Source organism: Rhodnius prolixus, unplaced genomic scaffold, assembly GCF_049639745.1.
Source record: "Rhodnius prolixus isolate KJV_2025 unplaced genomic scaffold, Rpr scaffold_5, whole genome shotgun sequence".
NCBI classification, from domain to species: Eukaryota; Metazoa; Arthropoda; class Insecta; order Hemiptera; family Reduviidae; genus Rhodnius; species Rhodnius prolixus.
The window spans coordinates 16,612,662-16,636,840 of NW_027411624.1; the positions used below are offsets into that span (position 1 = coordinate 16,612,662).

Sequence of the window (24,179 nt, forward strand, 5' to 3'; positions counted from 1 at the left end):
ATTTAATACAAATTCTTTGATCCATTTTTTTTAACAAACAAAAATCGCCAAGCTCGAAAAACACGTCTAACCTTAACGGCTGCCACTTAAGAAGTAAACAATGAATATTACTGAAAATTTTATCGTACTTCAGGGGCATGTGTACCAACATAATAAAAAAAAAAATTTACAATCAGACTCTCCAAACCCGCGAAATTTAAAAATTCCCGTTACTTTTTGAACACACCTCGTATATTTATCTTTTCTCCAGCTCTGGCTCTTAGTTTCTGTAACCCAACCAACCCGCATAGCCATGCCCTGAAAAAGACAATATATTTGACGAAACGTTGTCAAAAAGACGAGTTGTTTTTTTTATTTGACCGATTCCTCGCCAATCTTGAATCCTTAGTTTGACTAATCTGGAAAGAGAACTGCGTTCGTTCTGTTTTTAAGTATAGTGTGGATTCCACATTCTGGGCAAAATTTTCTCTTATTGCAAGTTATGCATCGCTTAAAATTATCGTTTTTTTGTTTTTTAATGCATGCTTCAAATTTAATTATTTAAATGAAAATGTAAACATAATGAGATAGGTGCATTGAAAACAGTTAAACCATTAAAAGTTAATCCAGGGTTTGTTGTAATGCAGTGTATTTATCGCTTACACTAACACACACACGTTCAGAGGGCAAGTGTATGTGCGAAGAGGCAGCTGAACGTAATGCGACCTCATGAAACATACAGAAGGTTACACTTGCTGAACTATGTATGAACTACATACCAGGGTGGGTGGGCACCCTTCGTATAAAATGTACACCCATCTATATAACAAACACTGCAGTTGTCCTCTTCTATACACCAACCATTTTCCCTCTTCTAATCTTTAATCTGAACACGAAACGAATGTGATTTGACTTGGGGTCTCTTTGGGTTTTTAGAAAGAGTATTGGAGAGGAAGAAAATGGTGGTTATAAACATGAGGGAGGTTGGAAGATCGAAGGACATCGGTGGTTTGCCCTTTTAAAGGCAGCATTACAGGACTGTGTGTTGTTACTATGGGTAACACTGGAGAGAATTTGCGATTTACACCTGACCAGTATCGGCAATTGGTGATTCTATGGCCATCTAGATTAACTCTCCTTTTGTATTAAAGTGCATGAGGTAGACTTAAATATAGTCTATTCCACTATTTTAAACATTTCTTGTTTTCAATTCTGTTGACTGCAAATATATTGCAAACTTTGTGTATTAACTATTTCTAGCACTTATTTAAAATTATGGCCACCAATAGCACTTATACATTGTAATGATTCATCTTCTGTAAAAAAAAATCATAATAATAGTTATTATTAGTATAGTAAAGACTTTTAATTTGGAAATAAATAATATGATTGAAGCGGTGAGATTAAAAAGGAAAACATTCCACTTTTTTGACAAAATGAGTTGAAACAGCCATTTTGTTGTTTATACCTAAACGCATCTGTTGAGGTAAAGAAAGCAAAAATCCCTCCACATTCTAATGCCATAACTAGCCCTTAAATATTTGACTGAGATTAAGAAAGCAAATATTCCTGGAATGTTTTCCTTTTAAACCTCAATGGGGAGTTTTGAGAATGTTTGGCCACCAGGGCGCTTAGCATTAGCTCAAATGTTATTGTACTATGAATAGTACGCCTTCCAGCGCGACAGTCGCTGCCTGTGGGCCGCTGAGTGAGGTGCACACAACGTGTTCGTCGCATTGCCGTTTCTCTTAAGATGACTGAACGTGTTGAGCAAAGGCACTGCGTCAATTTAATCAAAAGCTTGGTGATTCTCAAAGCGAAACAATTCGTGAGATTCAGCTGGTGTTTGGAGACGAAGCGATGGGTGAAACACATTTGTGTTGAACCACTCCTTAATTTTAAGGAGTGGTTCAACTGCTTCAAAAATTGCCGCACATCAGCGGAGAGTGACCAAGTTGTTGTCCCCGGAACAAAAGGACCTCCGTTTTGAAGTTGCACTAACTCCAACCTCTTGGGCAATCTCCCGCACGGTCAAGCGACGATCTGCCATCACCAAATTTCGCACAGTCTCAACAAAGGTTGCACTCCGAGCAGTTTAGGGTCTGCCAGAACGATGGTCACTCTCCGCTGATGTGCGGCCATTTGTGAAACGGTTGAACCACTCCTTAATTTGTGTTTCACCCATCGCTTCGACTCCAAACACCAGCTGAATCATACGAATTGTTTTTTTTTTTTGTTTTCTTTTTTTGGCATTGGCTTCCGCCATTACGAATTGTTTCGCTTTGAGAATCACCAAGCTTTTGACAAAGTTTGATGGTTCAGTCATCTTGAGCGAATCTGTAATGCGACGAACACGTTGTGTAGCACCACTCTCAGCGACCACAGGCAGCGACTGACGCGCAGGAAGGCGGTGACAAAATTCACAGATGCGCATGAAGGTGTCTTCCTTTACTGAGTACAGTGGCGCCGCGCTACCGTCTTTATGTTGCGAGGGAAAAATAAAGGTCGGATACTTTTTAGACAGGCCTCGAATATCTAAAAACGTTTATAATACTTTCATAGTTTAAGTCAATAAATACTGGAAATTTGAAAAAAACCAAAGGTGGTTATTTGGTTTTTCTATCCTTTTTTTGTACTGAGATTAAAAAGGATAACATTCCCACAGTTTTATTGGCCTCTCAGGGTAAAACTATTGAATATAACCCAAAAACACTTATACAGTACTGTTACCATAGTTATAATGAACAAATTTGCAATTTTACATTTTAGCCTTAAAACTATAGTTTGCTTGCTATGAAGTTTTTTTCTATTCCCCAAAAATTAGGTCAGTGGGAATGTTTTCCTTTTTAATCTCACCGCTTCAATTGTAGGTTAATAAACATCTTGATTATTTAGAAATTATCAAATGTTTCAGGGGAAGAGATTAGCTGAGTGGTTAGCGAATACTGGATTCCAACACAGAGATTCTGGGTTCGAATCCAGCAGCTTGGCTTGTTCGGTGATAAAACAGTGTTATCGGTAACGGAAAGCCCCGGTAGTGCACTGAGAAAAAAAAAAAAAAAAGCACCGGGCGGTCAATAATCCTCAGAGATGTTGACCGCACCTTAAAAACAAAATCCCAAAATTTTGTTCCCAAATTTTGTAAATAATAAAAATATGGAGCCTAAGTTGGAGAATGTAAATTTCAATTTACAAACATATATCTTCCACAGCATCAAATAGTTGCAAGACGGTACTACGATGCCTAAAAGGTAGGCAAATTGACTACAATAATAGGAAAGACAAACGGTGGCGATGAAATCAAAATTAAGACGCAAGAAAAGAGAGAAACGAAAAGTTAAGCTTGTAAGAATAAAACTGATGTGTCTTCTACACTTACTGTTGTGAGTAACTAACGTATTAGTATGAATGCTTACGTATTAGTATGTATGCTTAAGTAATAGTATGAATGCTTGCGCGTAACAGTAGGCAAAATATATAAAAAGATTGTTGTTCATTATTTTTGGTGACTGATTCATAGTTTCAATAGGATGGAAAAAATAATTGCCATTTCAGTCATGATACATTTTTCTGCCGAGCTTTCGACCTAGGGACTAGGTCATCTTCAGGGCTGTGGAACATGTTTACAGATTGTTAACAATGATTCTATTAAAATGAATATGTATAATGTAAGGAAATTTACAAAAATTATTTACCTAGTTTACAAAGTAATACTATTACATTACAGGGTTGTTGTGTCTTCTGTCTTGTCTGTTCATTACACAGCACAGAAAATCATCACACTTTTGATTTCCCAAATACAAAGATAATTAAATCAGAAACCAACACACAAATAAGGAAAGTGCTAGAAATGATATACATCCAGAAAACAGTTTAAATTTCAAAACAGACATGAACAATTTAAACAACATAACATATACGCCATACTGACTTCCACACAACCTAACACATATGTATGTTATCACACACAGACCGATCATAATTCAGTCCATGAACAGACAAGACAGAAGACACACCAACCCTGTAATGTAAAAATATTACTTTGTAAACTAGGTAAATAATTTTTGTAAATTTCTTTACATTGTACATATTCATTTTAATAGAATTATTGTTAACAATCTGTAAATATGTTCCACAGCCCTGAAGATGACCTAGTCCCTAGGTCGAAAGCTCGGCAGAAAAATGTATCACGACTGAAATGGCAATTATTTTTTCATCCTATATAAAAGGAACTACCTAAATCACATAATAACCACGAAGCTAAATAAAATGGTTATCCATGAGATGGTAGTATTGGATAATGACGGTTTTGATTTCTTTCTAACCAATAGCCATATCTAGTTTTTAAGGCAACCAACTACAATAAACCCGTTTTCACCAATCTGGTTAAAACTGGTAAAAGAATAAGAAAAATCTTTTGTCTTTAGTGAAGATTAATGATGGCCCAAAATGTAAACAATGATTTAGAGGTAAATTGTATCGTCAAATGGTGCTATTTTTGCTGTAATGGCTTTGAAACTGGGACCAATAAAGAATAAATTCACTGATAAGTGATAAAAAATATCCTAATTCTCCTTTGTGCAACGAACGAATAAAACAGAATACTACAAATGACAAATAGAGTGGTCATTATTTGTAATATAATGAGATAGTGTATTAGAGTAATTTAGAAAGTTCTAGAGAGGCGGCACTAGCCAGTGGTACGCTGTATATATTCATACGCTTTACCTTCATAAATTCTATGCACAAACTTTTCCACCCAACCGAGAGGAACTTTAAATAGCCCACACCTTACGGCAACGCAAAAGCTGAACAGATAACATTACATATATGGGGCTCCCTTAACTTCGATTACATGCTGCTGGCCTTGTACTATACAGCACTACTGATATGCAAAAAGCTTATTTAGCAAGAATTGGGTGTATTTTAGACTACCTACATTAAAATTGTTCTAGTTATCTTTAATGTTATTAGATGATAATTAAGAAGAAATATTTTATTAAAATTATCATTAAAAGTTTGATTTGACTCAAATGATTTGTATGAAATCATTTCGCAAAAGGGGACTCATGGTTATTCAAATATCGCTGCATCCAGAAACTAGTAGCAAAAAATAAAAAAATTGGTTTCACTCAGGAAGAAATCATTCTTAGACTTATACGAGGTGTGGCTATTAAATAACGAGACTATTGCTGTAAAACATTTTATTTTAAATTTATACATATTTAGTTAATATCACCTTCAATATACACCACTCCCCTATTCCTACAACGCTCCATGCGAATTTACCATTGTTCGAAACAGTGCTGGAAGTCTTTTTCTGTCAGCTCCTGCAAGACGCGTGCCGCTTTTTCTTTCACAGCTTCAACGGACAGAAATCGTGTTCCTTTTAATGCAGATTTGACTTTGGGAAACAGATAAACGTCACCTGGGGCCAGGTCAGGCGAATAAGGCGGATGGCCTAAAACTGGGATGTTGTACGACGGTCGTTTGAAAAGTCCGTGCAAAGTCAGAGAGATAGCACTACTGGCGCGTATCGACGTTATGTTTAGTTAGTAGCATCTCTTGGAAGAACACACACTAAGTGTCAGCCAGATCGGTCTATTTCTTTGTGTTTGGCATTCCTTTGAATCGAGGAAGTCGAGTGATTTTCAAAAAATGGACGAAAAAGAATTTCGTGTCTTGATTAAACACTACTTTATGAAAGGCAAAACGCCTCAGAAGACTAAAGAGAAGCTTGATAAACATTATGGTGACTCTGCACCTTCGATTAGAACAGTTTATAAGTGGTTTCAAAATTTTCGGAGTGGCCATATGGGCACAAGTAACGCTGAACGTTCTGGACGCCCTGTTGAGGTTACTACTCCAGAAATCATTGATAAAATCCATGATATGGTGATGAATGACAGAAGAGTGAAGGTGCGTGAGATTGCTAGTGCTGTGGGCATCTCGAATGAACGGGTACATAATATTTTGCATCAACATTTGGACATGAAAAAGCTATCCGCAAGATGGGTGCCGCGATTGCTCACGCTTGACCAAAAACGAAATCGTGTGAAGTGTTGCAAGGACGGTTTGCGGCTGTTCCAGAAGAATCCGCAGGACTTTAAGCGTCGTTTCGTCACTGTGGATGAAACATGGATACATCACTACACTCCTGAGACCAAAGAACAATCTAAACAATGGGTTACCAAGGGGGAATCTGCGCCAAAAAAGGCGAAGACCGTTCCTTCGGCCGGAAAGATTATGGCGACTGTCTTTTGGGATTCGCAAGGAATAATCCTCATCGACTATCTGGAAAAGGGTACAACTATTACAGGTGCATATTATTCATCGTTATTGGACCGTTTGAAAACCGAGCTGCAAGAAAAACGCCCACGATTGGCCCACAAAAAAGTCCTTTTCCATCACGACAACGCACCAGCTCAAACCTCAGCAGTTGTGGTCGCAAAATTAATGGAAATAGGGTTCCAACTCGTTTCACATCCCCCCTATTCACCAGACTTGGCTCCCTCGGACTACTATTTGTTCCCCAATATGAAGAAATGGCTGGCGGGAAAAAGATATTATTCAAACGAGGAGGTGATTGCAGAAACGAATGGCTATTTTTCAGACTTGGACAAATCCTATTATTCGGAAGGGATCAACAAACTAGAGCAGCGTTGGACGAAGTGTAAGAGCCTAAAAGGAGACTATGTTGAAAAATAAAAAAGGTTTACCCCAAAAAATTAAGGAGTTTTTATTTTTGCACGGACTTTTCATACGACCCTCGTACTTGGCTAGAAACGTCCTTGACAGAGAATGCAGTGTGTCTTGATGGAGAACCACCCATGTGACTTGTTCTTCCACAAATCGGGTAGTTTTTTTCCTTACTCTTTCTTGGAGTTGAGCAAGCACCTCACGGTAGTAATGTTGATTAATTATAATCGATATTCTCATCCGTTTTGGACGTGGAAGAGCGACCCCGGGCGGTCATCATCTCCGACGTCTTCTCGGCCATCTTGGAAACGCTTGAACCACTCAAAAACTCGCGCACTTAATTAACATTCAACACCTAATTTCATTCCCGCCGAATAGATTCTCTCCTCCTACTTGTTAAGTTACAATTCATACTTCTGTACATATTTATCTAAAGTATGACTTTATAAATGCTAAATTTTATTTTTAAAAAAATTCCCATGTTCAACTGAATAAAAAAAGACACAGACTAGTGGCCCAACAAAATCATTTTTAAGCAGAATTATTACTAAAAAATTAAGTAATTAAACTTTAAGTTCATAAAACAAAAAGTTGTAATATAATAATTAGAATTTATGCAATGAAATAAAGGGGATGCAGGAGACCGCGAAATGAAAGTACAAGGGGCTCGATTAGAGAGCCGGAGAGAGCCTGATAATGGAGAGAGATGTATGTAATGGTAATTCCTGGCCGCACTTGCAGAGACAACCATCCCTCTGGAAATTAACTGGATTATAAATCCATTAAATCCTGGTTTGTTTATTATATTAATTTTAGCTTTTAGTCAATTATTAATCTTTTAATACGCTGCTTATAATAATAATGTACAGAGTGGCTTAATATTTTTAATTATCATAATTATTAGCAGTTTTCTTAAATGTTATTAAAAATTTGGTTGAATGCTATGAGAGAACAGGATATTATATCGATTTCGACAGTTTAGATGGCAATGAATACCATTAGCGCCTACCAAGACAACTGGAGACTGGTCTGGGACAGTATTCAATGCTTCACCGAGGTAGGTGGTTCCAATTAATTCGTGTGAATTGTGTGGATAACGAAGAAGGCTGCAGAATTGGCCGGGGAAGAGGTTCTAGTAAACCCCTCTAATGTGTCCGGAATGTCCAGTGTTTGTGACAAAATTAGTCTGTAAATCCTAGGCCCACAGTGAATTTGAGACCTGGCTTAGTCAAAGACAGACGAAAGCGACAGCGCCAATGTTAACGGCCTATATTTGTTAAGTCAGCGCTGGGGGGGCTCCAAGAATCATAGACTTTGTACGCTCTGGATAAGCCTGCTAGTTCTGGTCGCGATGTTGGTCATGGTTGGATTTGCTAAACTGTGAAGAGAGAAACCTAACCACATTTTTCGCCATTTCAAGGGTGTAGCAGGAGCAAGACTCTTTCACAAGGCTCTGCGAAGCCGTCTCTCAGGCGTTCTTGGGATCTGCTTGTGAAATAGGTTAGCTCACGGTTAACCGGGTTGATGTTACAATAGACTCGAACGAATCACGGTGACTTTAGCCGTTTTGCCCAACTTTTCTATCTAACTAATCTATTTAAACTCACCATTTATATATTCTACTATACTAAGAAAATTTTATAAATTCTCATGGTTTTATTATCAACATTCGAAAGCTTATTAAATTTTATTGGCGTCAATGAGAAGGACTTAAGAAACGACACGCATTAAATTAAAAAAGGTTACTTCTCGGGGAGGAAAAACCAAGGCCTGAGAGCATTACCCAGGAGCCTCTCTCCAGAATTAAGAGTCTGATTAAGCGGACGGGTCTGGAGGGTGAGCTCTAAAGCCTTGGAGCCACAATAGATCCATAGGGGTCGCGGTGGCGTAGGCCTTGAGGCCGCCCTAATTTAATCTAATCTAATCTAAATTAAAAAAGAGAAACTTTGTAAGGAAATGGTTGCGATAGCTAACATGATATGGTTCCTACCTTCGGACAAAGAGGTTTCCTTCAAATTGAATCCGCCAAATTTTGATGGTAATAAAGCTGATTATGTTTCATAAAAACGGGGAACCCAAACATTAATAAACATTAACATGCAGTTGAAGAGGTAATTGGCAGTTCATTTGTAGATAATAATACGTATCACTCAGGCAATAATGAATTATTCGGATGGTCAACTTTTTCGGGAACAGTCTAAATTTTTCGAACAGGTATTTGGGGCCCAAATTCATTTTTAATCATCCCAAGCTGACATAGATCAATATATAGGGTGTCCCATTTAAATGGGCCACTTTTGAAATAACTCTTAAACGAAGGGAGGTATCAAAAAAATGAACATAAAGTTTGGCGAAGTATTTTGTCTCTACTTTGTGATAGTGTTTTTTTATTTTATTGCCGCCTTATCCCTTAAATAGGGGGTAGCAAGGGGTGATTTCCTTTTGATCCCCACTTTTTGCTACACTGTATTTAAAAGTATTTTAAAAAAATGCTGTTAATTTCACTTCAATGTTCCAAACCGTTGCCGAGATATTCAATCATAACGATTAAATTTTCGACATTTTTTTCCTTATTTCTCTGTTTCAAAAACGAAAATTAAAAACGAATTTTCTTATTAATTTCTAATAAATCAAATGCTGATAAAACTTAAAGCCATAAGAGACTTAAAAATCAGGTAAAACATCATTAAAACCAAAAAATATTCCTGTTCATTTACAAAAATCGATAAAAACATGATCTCCAAAATAATAATATTAAGTATTTTACTTTGTGGCCCAAACATGAATAGTGCACGTTTTTAACATATATAACATTTTTGAGAAAAATGAAGTCAAAGTTTTTGAAAAAAATGAGAAACTTGTTATTCCTTATGTTTGGGCCACAAAATGAAATACTTTACGTTATTATTTTGGAATACAAATTAGCTTATTTAAAAGGAAATTTAACCTTCTTTCTAATGAGCTTATTGAAATCGCTTTAGCTTTAATAATTTGAGAAATATAGACAACTTTTTGCTAAAAAAGTAGTAACACCTTGAAAAAGGATAAAATTAAAAATATCTATAAAACGGAGCCGAATCGAGCCATAGTTTATATGGAATTTTTTGTTGCAAATGATGCCCAGAATCGCCTCCAGAAGTTAAGGTAGTCTTATGCTGAACACCCTCTCTTCAAACGTTCTACCCAAAAAAAGGTCTGATTCATCAATTTTCATGGAGATAATTGCAAAAATAGTTGTACCACATAATTTATCTTATTTGCGTATTTCTAAATAAAGATGCATCTTTGATATTGAGATTATTCTTTATTTTGCTACAGCAAAATAGGATGCCAGCGTTATTTTCTTTTATTTGTACATTCGGGCATTATGTTCCCTATTCTTGGCTAGTTTTCAAATAATTAGCGATATTACTTCCAGCCATTTTATTCCGTCATTTAACTTTTCTTTGTCTGGTTCAAGATTATCTCTGTCCCATATATACTTCTTTCTTGTCAAAGAATTTTTCCATTTATTTTTTCTTCAACATCATTACACTCTCTTTAATGTGAATTCCTTATATATCAGTATTATTATATTATTTTAGTTTTATGTATTCTTTTGTAAAATATTATTTTCATTTATTTCTTTATACTTACACACTAACAAGGGAAGTATTGCGCTCAAGGGAATTCCTAAAATTAGGGTAGCACCAGAAATATTCTGGACATTCACCGACATATGCGTCTCTTGGTGAATGTACCTAATGTACAATCTATTAGAATGGACATCTATTAAGAAGTATGCACGCTCATGGTTGCCTCAGGATGATACAAAATGTGCTGAATCCAAGATCCAGGATTTGTGTACACTTATTCTGGAATTGTTCTGTTGGGTAGACCATGGGTTTGTCAGCTATCTTAAGCCTGCCACATTGTGCAGACGTTTTATGCAATTAGATGTTAATTAAATGTGTCTACGTATATTTAAAATTATCAGCAAATTTTACCAACATTAGGACACAATTTTAGTTTCCTCACATTTGCTAATTCTATTTCTAGGGTAGAAAGATGAGTGCAGGTAGTAAATGAGACGAAATCAAGTATTTGTTTTTTGGTGCACTAGGAAATCTCCGTTAGAACCCTTTTGGGTCTTTTGGTGCACTAGGAAATCTCCATTAGAACCTGTTGGGTCTTTTGATGCACTAGGAAATCTCCATTAGAACCTGTTGGGTCTTTTGGTGCACTAGGAAATCTCCGTTAGAATCCTTTTGGGTATTTTGGTGCACTAGGAAATCTCCGTTAGAACCCTTTTGGGCCTTTTGGTGCACTAGGAAATCTCCATTAGAATCCTTTTGGGTCTTTTGATGCACTAGGAAATCTCCGTTAGAATCCTTTTGGGTCTTTTGGTGCACTAGGAAATCTCCATTAGAACCTGTTGGGTCTTTTGGTGCACTAGGAAATCTCCGGTAGAACCCTTTTGGGTCTTTTGATGCACTAGGAAATCTCCGTTAGAACCCTTTTGGGTCTTCTGGTGCACTAGGAAATCTCCATTAGAATCCTTTTGGGTCTTTTGATGCACTAGGAAATCTCCATTAGAATCCTTTTGGGTCTTTTGGTGCACTAGGAAATCTCCATTAGAACCTGTTGGGTCTTTTGGTGCACTAGGAAATCTCCGTTAGAATCCTTTTCGGTCTTTTGGTGCACTAGGAAATCTCCGTTAGAATCCTTTTGGGTCTTTTGGTGCACTAGGAAATCTCCATTAGAACCTGTTGGGTCTTTTGGTGCACTAGGAAATCTCCGGTAGAACCCTTTTGGGTCTTTTGATGCACTAGGAAATCTCCGTTAGAACCCTTTTGGGTCTTTTGGTGCACTAGGAAATCTCCATTAGAATCCTTTTGGGTCTTTTGATGCACTAGGAAATCTCCATTAGAATCCTTTTGGGTCTTTTGGTGCACTAGGAAATCTCCATTAGAACCTGTTGGGTCTTTTGGTGCACTAGGAAATCTCCGTTAGAATCCTTTTGGGTATTTTGGTGCACTAGGAAATCTCCGTTAGAACCCTTTTGGGTCTTTTGGTGCACTAGGAAATCTCCATTAGAATCCTTTTGGGTCTTTTGATGCACTAGGAAATCTCCGTTAGAATCCTTTTGGGTCTTTTGGTGCACTAGGAAATCTCCATTAGAACCTGTTGGGTCTTTTGGTGCACTAGGAAATCTCCGTTAGAACCCTTTTGGGTCTTTTGATGCACTAGGAAATCTCCATTAGAATCCTTTTGGGTCTTTTGGTGCACTAGGAAATCTCCGTTAGAACCCTTTTGGGTCTTTTGGTGCACTAGGAAATCTCCATTAGAATCCTTTTGGGTCTTTTGGTGCACTAGGAAATCTCCGTTAGAACCCTTTTGGGTCTTTTGGTGCACTAGGAAATCTCCGTTAGAACCCTTTTGGGTCTTTTGGTGCACTAGGAAATCTCCGTTAGAACCCTTTTGGGTCTTTTGGTGCACTAGGAAATCTCCATTAGAATCCTTTTGGGTCTTTTGGTGCACTAGGAAATCTCCGTTAGAACCCTTTTGGGTCTTTTGGTGCACTAGGAAATCTCCATTAGAACCTGTTGGGTCTTTTGATGCACTAGGAAATCTCCATTAGAACCTGTTGGGTCTTTTGGTGCACTAGGAAATCTCCGTTAGAATCCTTTTGGGTATTTTGGTGCACTAGGAAATCTCCGTTAGAACCCTTTTGGGCCTTTTGGTGCACTAGGAAATCTCCATTAGAATCCTTTTGGGTCTTTTGATGCACTAGGAAATCTCCGTTAGAATCCTTTTGGGTCTTTTGGTGCACTAGGAAATCTCCATTAGAACCTGTTGGGTCTTTTGGTGCACTAGGAAATCTCCGGTAGAACCCTTTTGGGTCTTTTGATGCACTAGGAAATCTCCGTTAGAACCCTTTTGGGTCTTTTGGTGCACTAGGAAATCTCCATTAGAATCCTTATGGGTCTTTTGATGCACTAGGAAATCTCCATTAGAATCCTTTTGGGTCTTTTGGTGCACTAGGAAATCTCCATTAGAACCTGTTGGGTCTTTTGGTGCACTAGGAAATCTCCGTTAGAATCCTTTTGGGTCTTTTGGTGCACTAGGAAATCTCCGTTAGAATCCTTTTGGGTCTTTTGGTGCACTAGGAAATCTCCATTAGAACCTGTTGGGTCTTTTGGTGCACTAGAAAATCTCCGGTAGAACCCTTTTGGGTCTTTTGATGCACTAGGAAATCTCCGTTAGAACCCTTTTGGGTCTTTTGGTGCACTAGGAAATCTCCATTAGAATCCTTTTGGGTCTTTTGATGCACTAGGAAATCTCCATTAGAATCCTTTTGGGTCTTTTGGTGCACTAGGAAATCTCCATTAGAACCTGTTGGGTCTTTTGGTGCACTAGGAAATCTCCGTTAGAATCCTTTTGGGTATTTTGGTGCACTAGGAAATCTCCGTTAGAACCCTTTTGGGTCTTTTGGTGCACTAGGAAATCTCCATTAGAATCCTTTTGGGTCTTTTGATGCACTAGGAAATCTCCGTTAGAATCCTTTTGGGTCTTTTGGTGCACTAGGAAATCTCCATTAGAACCTGTTGGGTCTTTTGGTGCACTAGGAAATCTCCGTTAGAACCCTTTTGGGTCTTTTGATGCACTAGGAAATCTCCATTAGAATCCTTTTGGGTCTTTTGGTGCACTAGGAAATCTCCGTTAGAACCCTTTTGGGTCTTTTGGTGCACTAGGAAATCTCCATTAGAATCCTTTTGGGTCTTTTGGTGCACTAGGAAATCTCCGTTAGAACCCTTTTGGGTCTTTTGGTGCACTAGGAAATCTCCGTTAGAACCCTTTTGGGTCTTTTGGTGCACTAGGAAATCTCCGTTAGAACCCTTTTGGGTCTTTTGGTGCACTAGGAAATCTCCATTAGAATCCTTTTGGGTCTTTTGGTGCACTAGGAAATCTCCGTTAGAACCCTTTTGGGTCTTTTGGTGCACTAGGAAATCTCCATTAGAATCCTTTTGGGTCTTTTGGTGCACTAGGAAATCTCCGTTAGAACCCTTTTGGGTCTTTTGGTGCACTAGGAAATCTCCGTTAGAACCCTTTTGGGTCTTTTGGTGCACTAGGAAATCTCCATTAGAATCCTTTTGGGTCTTTTGGTGCACTAGGAAATCTCCGTTAGAACCCTTTTGGGTCTTTTGGTGCACTAGGAAATCTCCATTAGAATCCTTTTGGGTCTTTTGGTGCACTAGGAAATCTCCGTTAGAACCCTTTTGGGTCTTTTGGTGCACTAGGAAATCTCCGTTAGAACCCTTTTGGGTCTTTTGGTGCACTAGGAAATCTCCATTAGAATCCTTTTGGGTCTTTTGGTGCACTAGGAAATCTCCGTTAGAACCCTTTTGGGTCTTTTGGTGCACTAGGAAATCTCCATTAGAATCCTTTTGGGTCTTTTGGTGCACTAGGAAATCTCCGTTAGAACCCTTTTGGGTCTTTTGGTGCACTAGGAAATCTCCGTTAGAACCCTTTTGGGTCTTTTGGTGAACTAGGAAATCTCCATTAGAATCCTTTTGGGTCTTTTGGTGCACTAGGAAATCTCCATTAGAATCCTTTTGGGTCTTTTGGTGCACTAGGAAATCTCTGTTAGAACCCTTTTGGGTCTTTTGGTGCACTAGGAAATCTCCGTTAGAACCCTTTTGGGTCTTTTGGTGCACTAGGGAATCTCCATTAGAATCCTTTTGGGTCTTTTGGTGCACTAGGAAATCTCCGTTAGAACCCTTTTGGGTCTTTTGGTGCACTAGGAAATCTCCGTTAGAACCCTTTTGGGTCTTTTGGTGCACTAGGAAATCTCCATTAGAATCCTTTTGGGTCTTTTGGTGCACTAGGAAATCTCCGTTAGAACCCTTTTGGGTCTTTTGGTGCACTAGGAAATCTCCGTTAGAACCCTTTTGGGTCTTTTGGTGCACTAGGAAATCTCCATTAGAATCCTTTTGGGTCTTTTGGTGCACTAGGAAATCTCCGTTAGAACCCTTTTGGGTCTTTTGGTGCACTAGGAAATCTCCATTAGAATCCTTTTGGGTCTTTTGGTGCACTAGGAAATCTCCGTTAGAACCCTTTTGGGTCTTTTGGTGCACTAGGAAATCTCCGTTAGAACCCTTTTGGGTCTTTTGGTGCACTAGGAAATCTCCATTAGAATCCTTTTGGGTCTTTTGGTGCACTAGGAAATCTCCGTTAGAACCCTTTTGGGTCTTTTGGTGCACTAGGAAATCTCCGTTAGAACCCTTTTGGGTCTTTTGGTGCACTAGGAAATCTCCGTTAGAACCCTTTTGGGTCTTTTGGTGCACTAGGAAATCTCCGTTAGAACCCTTTTGGGTCTTTTGGTGAACTAGGAAATCTCCATTAGAATCCTTTTGGGTCTTTTGGTGCACTAGGAAATCTCCATTAGAATCCTTTTGGGTCTTTTGGTACACTAGGAAATCTCCGTTAGAACCCTTTTGGGTCTTTTGGTGCACTAGGAAATCTCCGTTAGAACCCTTTTGGGTCTTTTGGTGCACTAGGGAATCTCCATTAGAATCCTTTTGGGTCTTTTGGTGCACTAGGAAATCTCCGTTAGAACCCTTTTGGGTCTTTTGGTGCACTAGGAAATCTCCGTTAGAACCCTTTTGGGTCTTTTGATGCACTAGGAAATCTCCATTAGGATCCTTTTGGGTCTTTTGGTGCACTAGGAAATCTCCATTAGAATCCTTTTGGGTCTTTTGGTGCACTAGGAAATCTCCGTTAGAACCCTTTTGGGTCTTTTGGTGCACTAGGAAATCTCCATTAGAATCCTTTTGGGTCTTTTGATGCACTAGGAAATCTCCGTTAGAACCCTTTTGGGTCTTTTGGTGCACTAGGAAATCTCCGTTAGAACCCTTTTGGGTCTTTTGGTGCACTAGGAAATCTCCATTAGAATCCTTTTGGGTCTTTTGGTGCACTAGGAAATCTCCGTTAGAACCCTTTTGGGTCTTTTGGTGCACTAGGAAATCTCCATTAGAATCCTTTTGGGTCTTTTGGTGCACTAGGAAATCTCCGTTAGAACCCTTTTGGGTCTTTTGGTGCACTAGGAAATCTCCGTTAGAACCCTTTTGGGTCTTTTGGTGAACTAGGAAATCTCCATTAGAATCCTTTTGGGTCTTTTGGTGCACTAGGAAATCTCCATTAGAATCCTTTTGGGTCTTTTGGTACACTAGGAAATCTCCGTTAGAACCCTTTTGGGTCTTTTGGTGCACTAGGAAATCTCCGTTAGAACCCTTTTGGGTCTTTTGGTGCACTAGGGAATCTCCATTAGTATCCTTTTGGGTCTTTTGGTGCACTAGGAAATCTCCGTTAGAACCCTTTTGGGTCTTTTGGTGCACTAGGAAATCTCCGTTAAAACCCTTTTGGGTCTTTTGATGCACTAGGAAATCTCCATTAGAATCCTTTTGGGTCTTTTGGTGCACTAGGAAATCTCCATTAGAATCCTTTTGGGTCTTTTGGTGCACTAGGAAATCTCCGTTAGAACCCTTTTGGGTCTTTTGGTGCACTAGGAAATCTCCATTAGAATCCTTTTGGGTCTTTTGATGCACTAGGAAATCTCCGTTAGAATCCTTTTGGGTCTTTTGGTGCACTAGGAAATCTCCATTAGAACCTGTTGGGTCTTTTGGTGCACTAGGAAATCTCCGTTAGAACCCTTTTGGGTCTTTTGATGCACTAGGAAATCTCCATTAGAATCCTTTTGGGTCTTTTGGTGCACTAGGAAATCTCCGTTAGAACCCTTTTGGGTCTTTTGGTGCACTAGGAAATCTCCATTAGAATCCTTTTGGGTCTTTTGGTGCACTAGGAAATCTCCGTTGGAACCCTTTTGGGTCTTTTGGTGCACTAGGAAATCTCCGTTAGAACCCTTTTGGGTCTTTTGGTGCACTAGGAAATCTCCATTAAAATCCTTTTGGGTCTTTTGCTGCACTAGGAAATCTCCGTTAGAACCCTTTTGGGTCTTTTGGTGCACTAGGAAATCTCCATTAGAATCCTTTTGGGTCTTTTGGTGCACTAGGAAATCTCCATTAGAATCCTTTTGGGTCTTTTGATGCACTAGGAAATCTCCGTTAGAACCCTTTTGGGTCTTTTGGTGCACTAGGAAATCTCCGTTAGAACCCTTTTGGGTCTTTTGGTGCACTAGGAAATCTCCATTAGAATCCTTTTGGGTCTTTTGGTGCACTAGGAAATCTCCGTTAGAACCCTTTTGGGTCTTTTGGTGCACTAGGAAATCTCCATTAGAATCCTTTTGGGTCTTTTGGTGCACTAGGAAATCTCCGTTAGAACCCTTTTGGGTCTTTTGGTGCACTAGGAAATCTCCGTTAGAACCCTTTTGGGTCTTTTGGTGAACTAGGAAATCTCCATTAGAATCCTTTTGGGTCTTTTGGTGCACTAGGAAATCTCCATTAGAATCCTTTTGGGTCTTTTGGTACACTAGGAAATCTCCGTTAGAACCCTTTTGGGTCTTTTGGTGCACTAGGAAATCTCCGTTAGAACCCTTTTGGGTCTTTTGGTGCACTAGGGAATCTCCATTAGTATCCTTTTGGGTCTTTTGGTGCACTAGGAAATCTCCGTTAGAACCCTTTTGGGTCTTTTGGTGCACTAGGAAATCTCCGTTAAAACCCTTTTGGGTCTTTTGATGCACTAGGAAATCTCCATTAGAATCCTTTTGGGTCTTTTGGTGCACTAGGAAATCTCCATTAGAATCCTTTTGGGTCTTTTGGTGCACTAGGAAATCTCCGTTAGAACCCTTTTGGGTCTTTTGGTGCACTAGGAAATCTCCATTAGAATCCTTTTGGGTCTTTTGATGCACTAGGAAATCTCCGTTAGAATCCTTTTGGGTCTTTTGGTGCACTAGGAAATCTCCATTAGAACCTGTTGGGTCTTTTGGTGCACTAGGAAATCTCCGTTAGAACCCTTTTGGGTCTTTTGATGCACTAGGAAATCTCCATTAGAATCCTTTTGGGTCTTTTGGTGCACTAGGAAATCTCCGTTAGAACCCTTTTGGGTCTTTTGGTGCACTAGGAAATCTCCATTAGAATCCTTTTGGGTCTTTTGGTGCACTAGGAAATCTCCGTTGGAACCCTTTTGGGTCTTTTGGTGCACTAGGAAATCTCCGTTAGAACCCTTTTGGGTCTTTTGGTGCACTAGGAAATCTCCATTAAAATCCTTTTGGGTCTTTTGGTGCACTAGGAAATCTCCGTTAGAACCCTTTTGGGTCTTTTGGTGCACTAGGAAATCTCCATTAGAATCCTTTTGGGTCTTTTGGTGCACTAGGAAATCTCCGTTAGAACCCTTTTGGGTCTTTTGATGCACTAGGAAATCTCCGTTAGAACCCTTTTGGGTCTTTTGGTGCACTAGGAAATCTCCATTAGAATCCTTTTAGGTCTTTTGATACACTAGGAAATCTCCATTAGAATCCTTTTGGGTCTTTTGATGCACTAGGAAATCTCCATTAGAATCCTTTTGGGTCTTTTGGTGCACTAGGAAATCTCCGTTAGAATCCTTTTGGGTATTTTGGTGCACTAGGAAATCTCCGTTAGAACCCTTTTGGGTCTTTTGGTGCACTAGGAAATCTCCATTAGAATCCTTTTGGGTCTTTTGGTGCACTAGGAAATCTCCGTTAGAACCTGTTGGGTCTTTTGGTGCACTAGGAAATCTCCATTAGAACCTGTTGGGTCTTTTGGTGAAGGATTATGATTTTAAAAAGAGTGAACTTTGTTTATTCGGTGATTGATGCACATTAAAGACTTCTTGTAGCAGCCAACAGAGCTTATGATACGCTTATCGGGCATTTTCAATCCAGACTTATCAGCAGAAAAACGCTGATTAGAAAATTAGGATTTAGATTTTTTTTTTTTGCTAAATCACAGATCGGAAATCTGGACAGTGGATTATTTTTATTAATTTTGATTATTTATAGAGCACTTAATTCCTTTTTCGACAAAAAAATATTTGGAGTAATCACAGCATTTGCAGCCTGATGAGAAGCTATGCGACTGCAAGTTAACGGCGTTAATTCGACGCTGAATTATTGACGCCTATGAAAGCTCACTAAATAACGGAGGTAAAGCATTTTTGAAGTTTTTTCGCATTTCACAAGTTGAAAACCATTTTTATAGATTTTTAGTCAAGTTCTTTGTAACTATTTAAACTAATCCTTAGGGCTCCCATATTGAAAATATCTTAGCCGGAAACGCGTCAAGATCCATCCTACGCTAGCCGGTCAGTCTCTTTCATTACAGACATTTATTATAAACATTATTATTAATATATGGATACTATTTAATTTTGGCTCTAACGTTTTATTGCGTACTTCAGAAAAATATGTTTAGCATATTCAATAAAGCTTAACAACAAATACGTAAAACAAAAATTAACCATCGTTCTGTAGATCTGTCTTTTATAATTAAACCGAAGTGATTATTAAATTCAATGGAATGATTTAAATTTTTTAATAGATAAAATGATCACCTGATTTCTAACATTTCATATGGAAAGTAATAATTGGGGCCGAAATGTAGATACGGAAAGAAAAGTTAATGATTATCCGGTAGCGCTTAAGATTTATGATACAAATAATTTTACAACATCAAGTTCAGATGAAGACGATGATCCATACAGTTTGTTAAGAGGAAAACGTTTCCCAAAAAATGAAGAACCAAAATTATATACACAAGAAAAGTTCACATTACCATCAGTTTCCATTGGTATTGAAGCCGTACTGAATGAAGACGAAAAAGACGAAATACATCATAAAGAGAGTGGTATGAAATGTTTAGAAAAAAGAAAACATCTAGTAAAAAATTTATCAAATATTATTAAGTTTGGTCAAAAATCGGTTGGAAGGCCAGGTACTAAATTTAGTGTCGATACAAAGTTTAATTTTAATAATTATTCTGAATCAATGATGGAATGTATAAATGCTGCACCAGATTTAGTAAAAAGTAGAGGTGGCTTAGATTTGAACTTTCCACATAATGAAAATGTTAAAAATAAACGCTGCGATCATCCAAATTCACAACATATTGAAAATTATCCAGACAAAGCAGAAGTTTTTGGTAATAATGACATGAACGGGACCAAATCTTTGGTAGAACGTTTAGTTACACATTGCCGTGCACTGGCCATGGAACAATTACATCCCAGAGATGAATTAATGACAAGTTTAAAGAAAGAAGTTGCACCACCACGAGATAATCGCAAGATATGCTCAATATGGGACTGGAAACCTAAAAAAGAGCAACAAAAGGTAGGTAGTAAATTAGAGACGAATCATCTAAAACTCCCAATAAAATTACCAAATTTTGTAAAATTATTTAAACAATTTTGTACCGCAAATTGTGCTGATATGAAAATTATAATCGATGATACGGTATTCCATTGCCACAAGATCGTCCTACAATGTTATTCTAAGTTCTTTCAAACACATATTCGAGGTAAAGGTTATAAGAAGGATGTATTGATTGAAATTCCTCACAGTAAAGTTAATAAAAATGTATTCATGGACATTTATATTTGGATGTTGAACAGTCCTAAACATTGTAAAAATACTTTCGCCAATCATAATATATTGAACTTACTAATTGCGGCGGCATTTTTAAAAATTGACGAATTAGAGAAACATTGTTGGAGTTATATTAGCGATAAAAAGAATTTCGACGAGTCAACAGCGTTCGATCTATACTGGGAGGCTAGACACGCCGGATATTGGCCTGTCATGGAGCTGATGGTGAGTCGTATTAAATATTTTTTCCTTACAATGGTACAAACCGAGAAATTCACCTCATTAACCGAAAATGAATTGCATTTATTTTTGGATTCAAACAATATTGCAGTGCACAATGAAGTTGAAGTATTTTTCTCATTATTATTATGGTTGAGAAAGAGAAATGTACCAGAACCGTGGGAATGTTCACTTTTTAAATTAATCAGATTCAGCCATATATCACCCATACAATTAGTTGAATTACAATCAATGAACGAATTACACTATATAATTAAACATTATCCAATAAATGAAATGATTGAAAAAGGTTTACGAACGGCCATTAGAAGAGAACACTGTATGCGTGCATGTATTGATTTCAATGATCCAGAACCGCAAGCCCGTAATTGGTTAAGAAAAACTGTTATCTATAAATCGTTTAACGAGTTCGTAGATAACCTATTGAAAAGACGTGGCAATATGAGAAAACCAAATTACGAATTAATGCGAAGAGAAGCTTTAGAAGGTTTAAAGCTATCTGCGATACAAATGTGGACACCCATTTCAAGAACTACCACCAACTGATTATAGATAACAGCGCTCTGATTTACAACAGTAAGCCCCTTTGTGATATTTTTTGTTTCTTAAATAAAAATTGGTTGCCAAAATTTAAATTTCGCTCGGAAAAAATAAAAAAAATCAGACTAGATGGATTTACAAAGATACTGGTGAGTCTATTTTTATTTTTTAAATATAACATTTTGTAAAACTGTTATTATTAAATCTTATTTTTCATTTAAACTTTTTTTTTTTTAATTATTATTGACAGAAGTTCGTTGCCAACGAATGACAAATGTATGAACGCACAATTAGAAGTTTTTTGCAGCGTTAAAATAGTAACGCAAGAACACGCTAGGGTCTTCAAGCATTGAACCAGATGTTAAACGTAAAAAAAAGCATGCAATTTTGCGGCGTAAATTGTATTCTTTTATTATTTTTTTGTATGATTGAATAAATTAGTATTCATTTTAATTTATGGTCTATTTAAAATAATTTTCATTAATCTTATGTGTTTTTATGAATGTATTTTCATTTGAATATCTTTCGTTTTATTTGTAGTCTTTTTTTTGGTATTGGCTTTCGCCATACAGCCAGCATCGTCTAGGTGCTTATCACTTGAATATCACTCACTCTCCATTCTTACTTATAAATACATTCGCTCCACTCATTCTTCCCTCTACTATGTACAACTATTTACATAAACCTTACCACTAATGGATGGATCAGTACTCTATATTCCTGCCCTCCTTATAGCTTAACCGAAATTAAAATCACCGTAATCCTTCTCTAATCATTTTCCATTCATTCTAATCGGCTATAACTTTTAAATACACTCATATTTCATTGCTAGCTCTGCTACACATTTAAGCATATTAGATGTTGGTGGAGAATATTATGTCTTCATAGCGAAATGTTGCATCTAATACCCTGTATAAGTCGTCAAACATTCGTTTCCTTTCTACTACATAACGTGGACAAATCATTATTATATGTTTGAAATCCTCCTCCTCATTGCAGTCTACGCAAAGAGGAGAGAGGACCTTTGGAGTCTTTTTTCGCTTTCTTGTTTAATTACTACTACGAGGGTCGTTTGAAAAGTCCGTGCAAAGTCAGAGAGATAGCACCACTGGCGCGTATCGAGGTTATGTTTAGTTAGTAGCATCTCTTGGTAGAACACACACCAAGTTTCAGCCAGATCGGTCTATTTCTTTGTGTTTGGCATTCGTTTGAATCGAGGAAGTCGAGTGATTTGCAGCTGTTCCAGAAGAATCCGCAGGACTTTAAGCGTCGTTTCGTCACTGTGGAAGAAACATGGATACATCACTACACTCCTGAGACCAAAGAACAATGTAAACAATGGGTTACCAAGGGGCAATCTGCGCCAAAAATGGCGAAGACCGTTCCTTCGGCCGGTAAGATTATGGCGACTGTCTTTTGGGATTCGCAAGGAATAATCCTCATCGACTATCTGGAAAAGGGTAAAACTATTACAGGTGCATATTATTCATCGTTATTGGACCGTTTGAAAACCGAGCTGCAAGAAAAACGCCCACGATTGGCCCACAAAAAAGTCCTTTTCCATCACGACAACGCACCAGCTCACACCTCAGCAGTTGTGGTCGCAAAATTAATGGAAATAGGGTTCCAACTCGTTTCACATCCCCCCTATTCTCCAGACTTGGCTCCCTCGGACTACTATTTGTTCCCCAATATGAAGAAATGGCTGGCGGGAAAAAGATTTTATTCAAACGAGGAGGTGATTGCAGAAACGAATGGCTATTTTTCAGACTTGGACAAATCCTATTATTCGGAAGGGATCAACAAACTAGAGCAGCGTTGGACGAAGTGTATAAGCCTAAAAGGAGACTATGTTGAAAAATAAAAAAGGTTTACCCCAAAAAATTAAGTAGTTTTTATTTTTGCACGGACTTTTCAAACGACCCTCGTAAAACTTAAATAACTTACTTTGATTATAGTTTTAGAATCCTAAATTAGAATTAAATCCTAATGTAAATTAGAGCTGAAAGTTTTTTTCATTATGACTGACCACTCCTTTAGAAAACAAATTAAAATAAATCTCTGTGTCCACTCAATCAGGTAATCAGGTGCTAACAAACCATCTTTGTGCGCTTTCCTGAACGATCATGTTCTCTGCACCAAACTGGAACAATGGAAAAAGCTTCTGGCATCCTCCACCGAAGTTAACTTCGGATGTACAACTACCTTCTCCCCCCCCCCAAAAAAACAGTCACTTAGTCATAATCCTATTTTCTGGATTTCGGATTTTTGTGTCTCATACTGGCCATACGGCAGATTGGTATTTGATAAAACGTTATTGTATAAAAGAAGTCTAAATAAATAAATACCTTATTTAAAACCAGTGAGTGATAACAACTTGTAAAATTTGTTCTCGTTGCTTGCTGTTAGTTTGGTTAAAAGAATGTTGCTTACTCTGGTTACAATTCAGCCATCTTGACAGAGTTCTGTTTGGGATAATGAGCAGTGTGACTTTAGCTGGCGAGCCTTGGGTTTCTTTTTTTAAATTTATTTATTTTTTAATTGGCCATTAAAAGTGCAAAATATTGAAGGTCATTTCCTTTATTTGCGAGAAATTGGTTTGAATTAGAATTGTAATAATTAATGTATAGACTTGTTTGATGTTTACGCGTAAAATTTTTAATGAAAATAATAAAAGAAATAGAAAGTTTTTCATTAACTGAGAAACTCAAGGAAAAAGAAAATCCTTTCTTTTTTTTAAATAAATTTAAACGACTTTTATTAAATTGTTAACTAATTCTTGAACTCAGCTTAGAAAACAACTATTAACTATTTCTGAAAATAAACAATTAACTTTATTAAGTTCTTCCTTTGTATGGTATAATTTAGTAAACGTCAGCCAGTTTGTTAAAACATATCATTTGCTCATTTTCAACCATTGTCAGTAGCATAAACAGAAATTGCAAGGAATTAATTCCAGACATTATATATTATCTAACATTATCAATTGTTTAATCTTGACAACACCTTGAAAATTAACTCTCCAATAGACAATAGTATATTGTAACATTGGCGTAAGTTTTATTTGATAAATTACGCAAAATAAAGCAAAGCAATATTGGGAGCAAATTTCTATTAATAATTAGCAATTATTACAAATTATTGGTGGATATTTTTATATTCTGTTAAATGCTAGGAAAGA

At 37.6% G+C, this 24,179-nt stretch overlaps 2 protein-coding genes across 4 annotated transcripts in view; one reads left to right on the forward strand and one right to left on the reverse strand.

Annotated features, from left to right (window-relative positions):
• Positions 1-24,179, reverse strand: part of LOC141458884 (neurotrimin-like) — a 708,924-nt gene that overhangs the window by 209,048 nt on the left and 475,697 nt on the right. The gene's annotated exons all lie outside the window — the stretch shown is intronic.
• On the forward strand, positions 19,183-21,451 carry LOC141458121 (uncharacterized). Its single transcript, XM_074135718.1, has 2 exons — positions 19,183-21,147; positions 21,249-21,451. Exon 1 carries the CDS (start codon positions 19,205-19,207, stop codon positions 21,002-21,004), a length of 1,800 nt encoding a protein of 599 aa, XP_073991819.1. The 5' UTR covers positions 19,183-19,204; the 3' UTR covers positions 21,005-21,147; positions 21,249-21,451.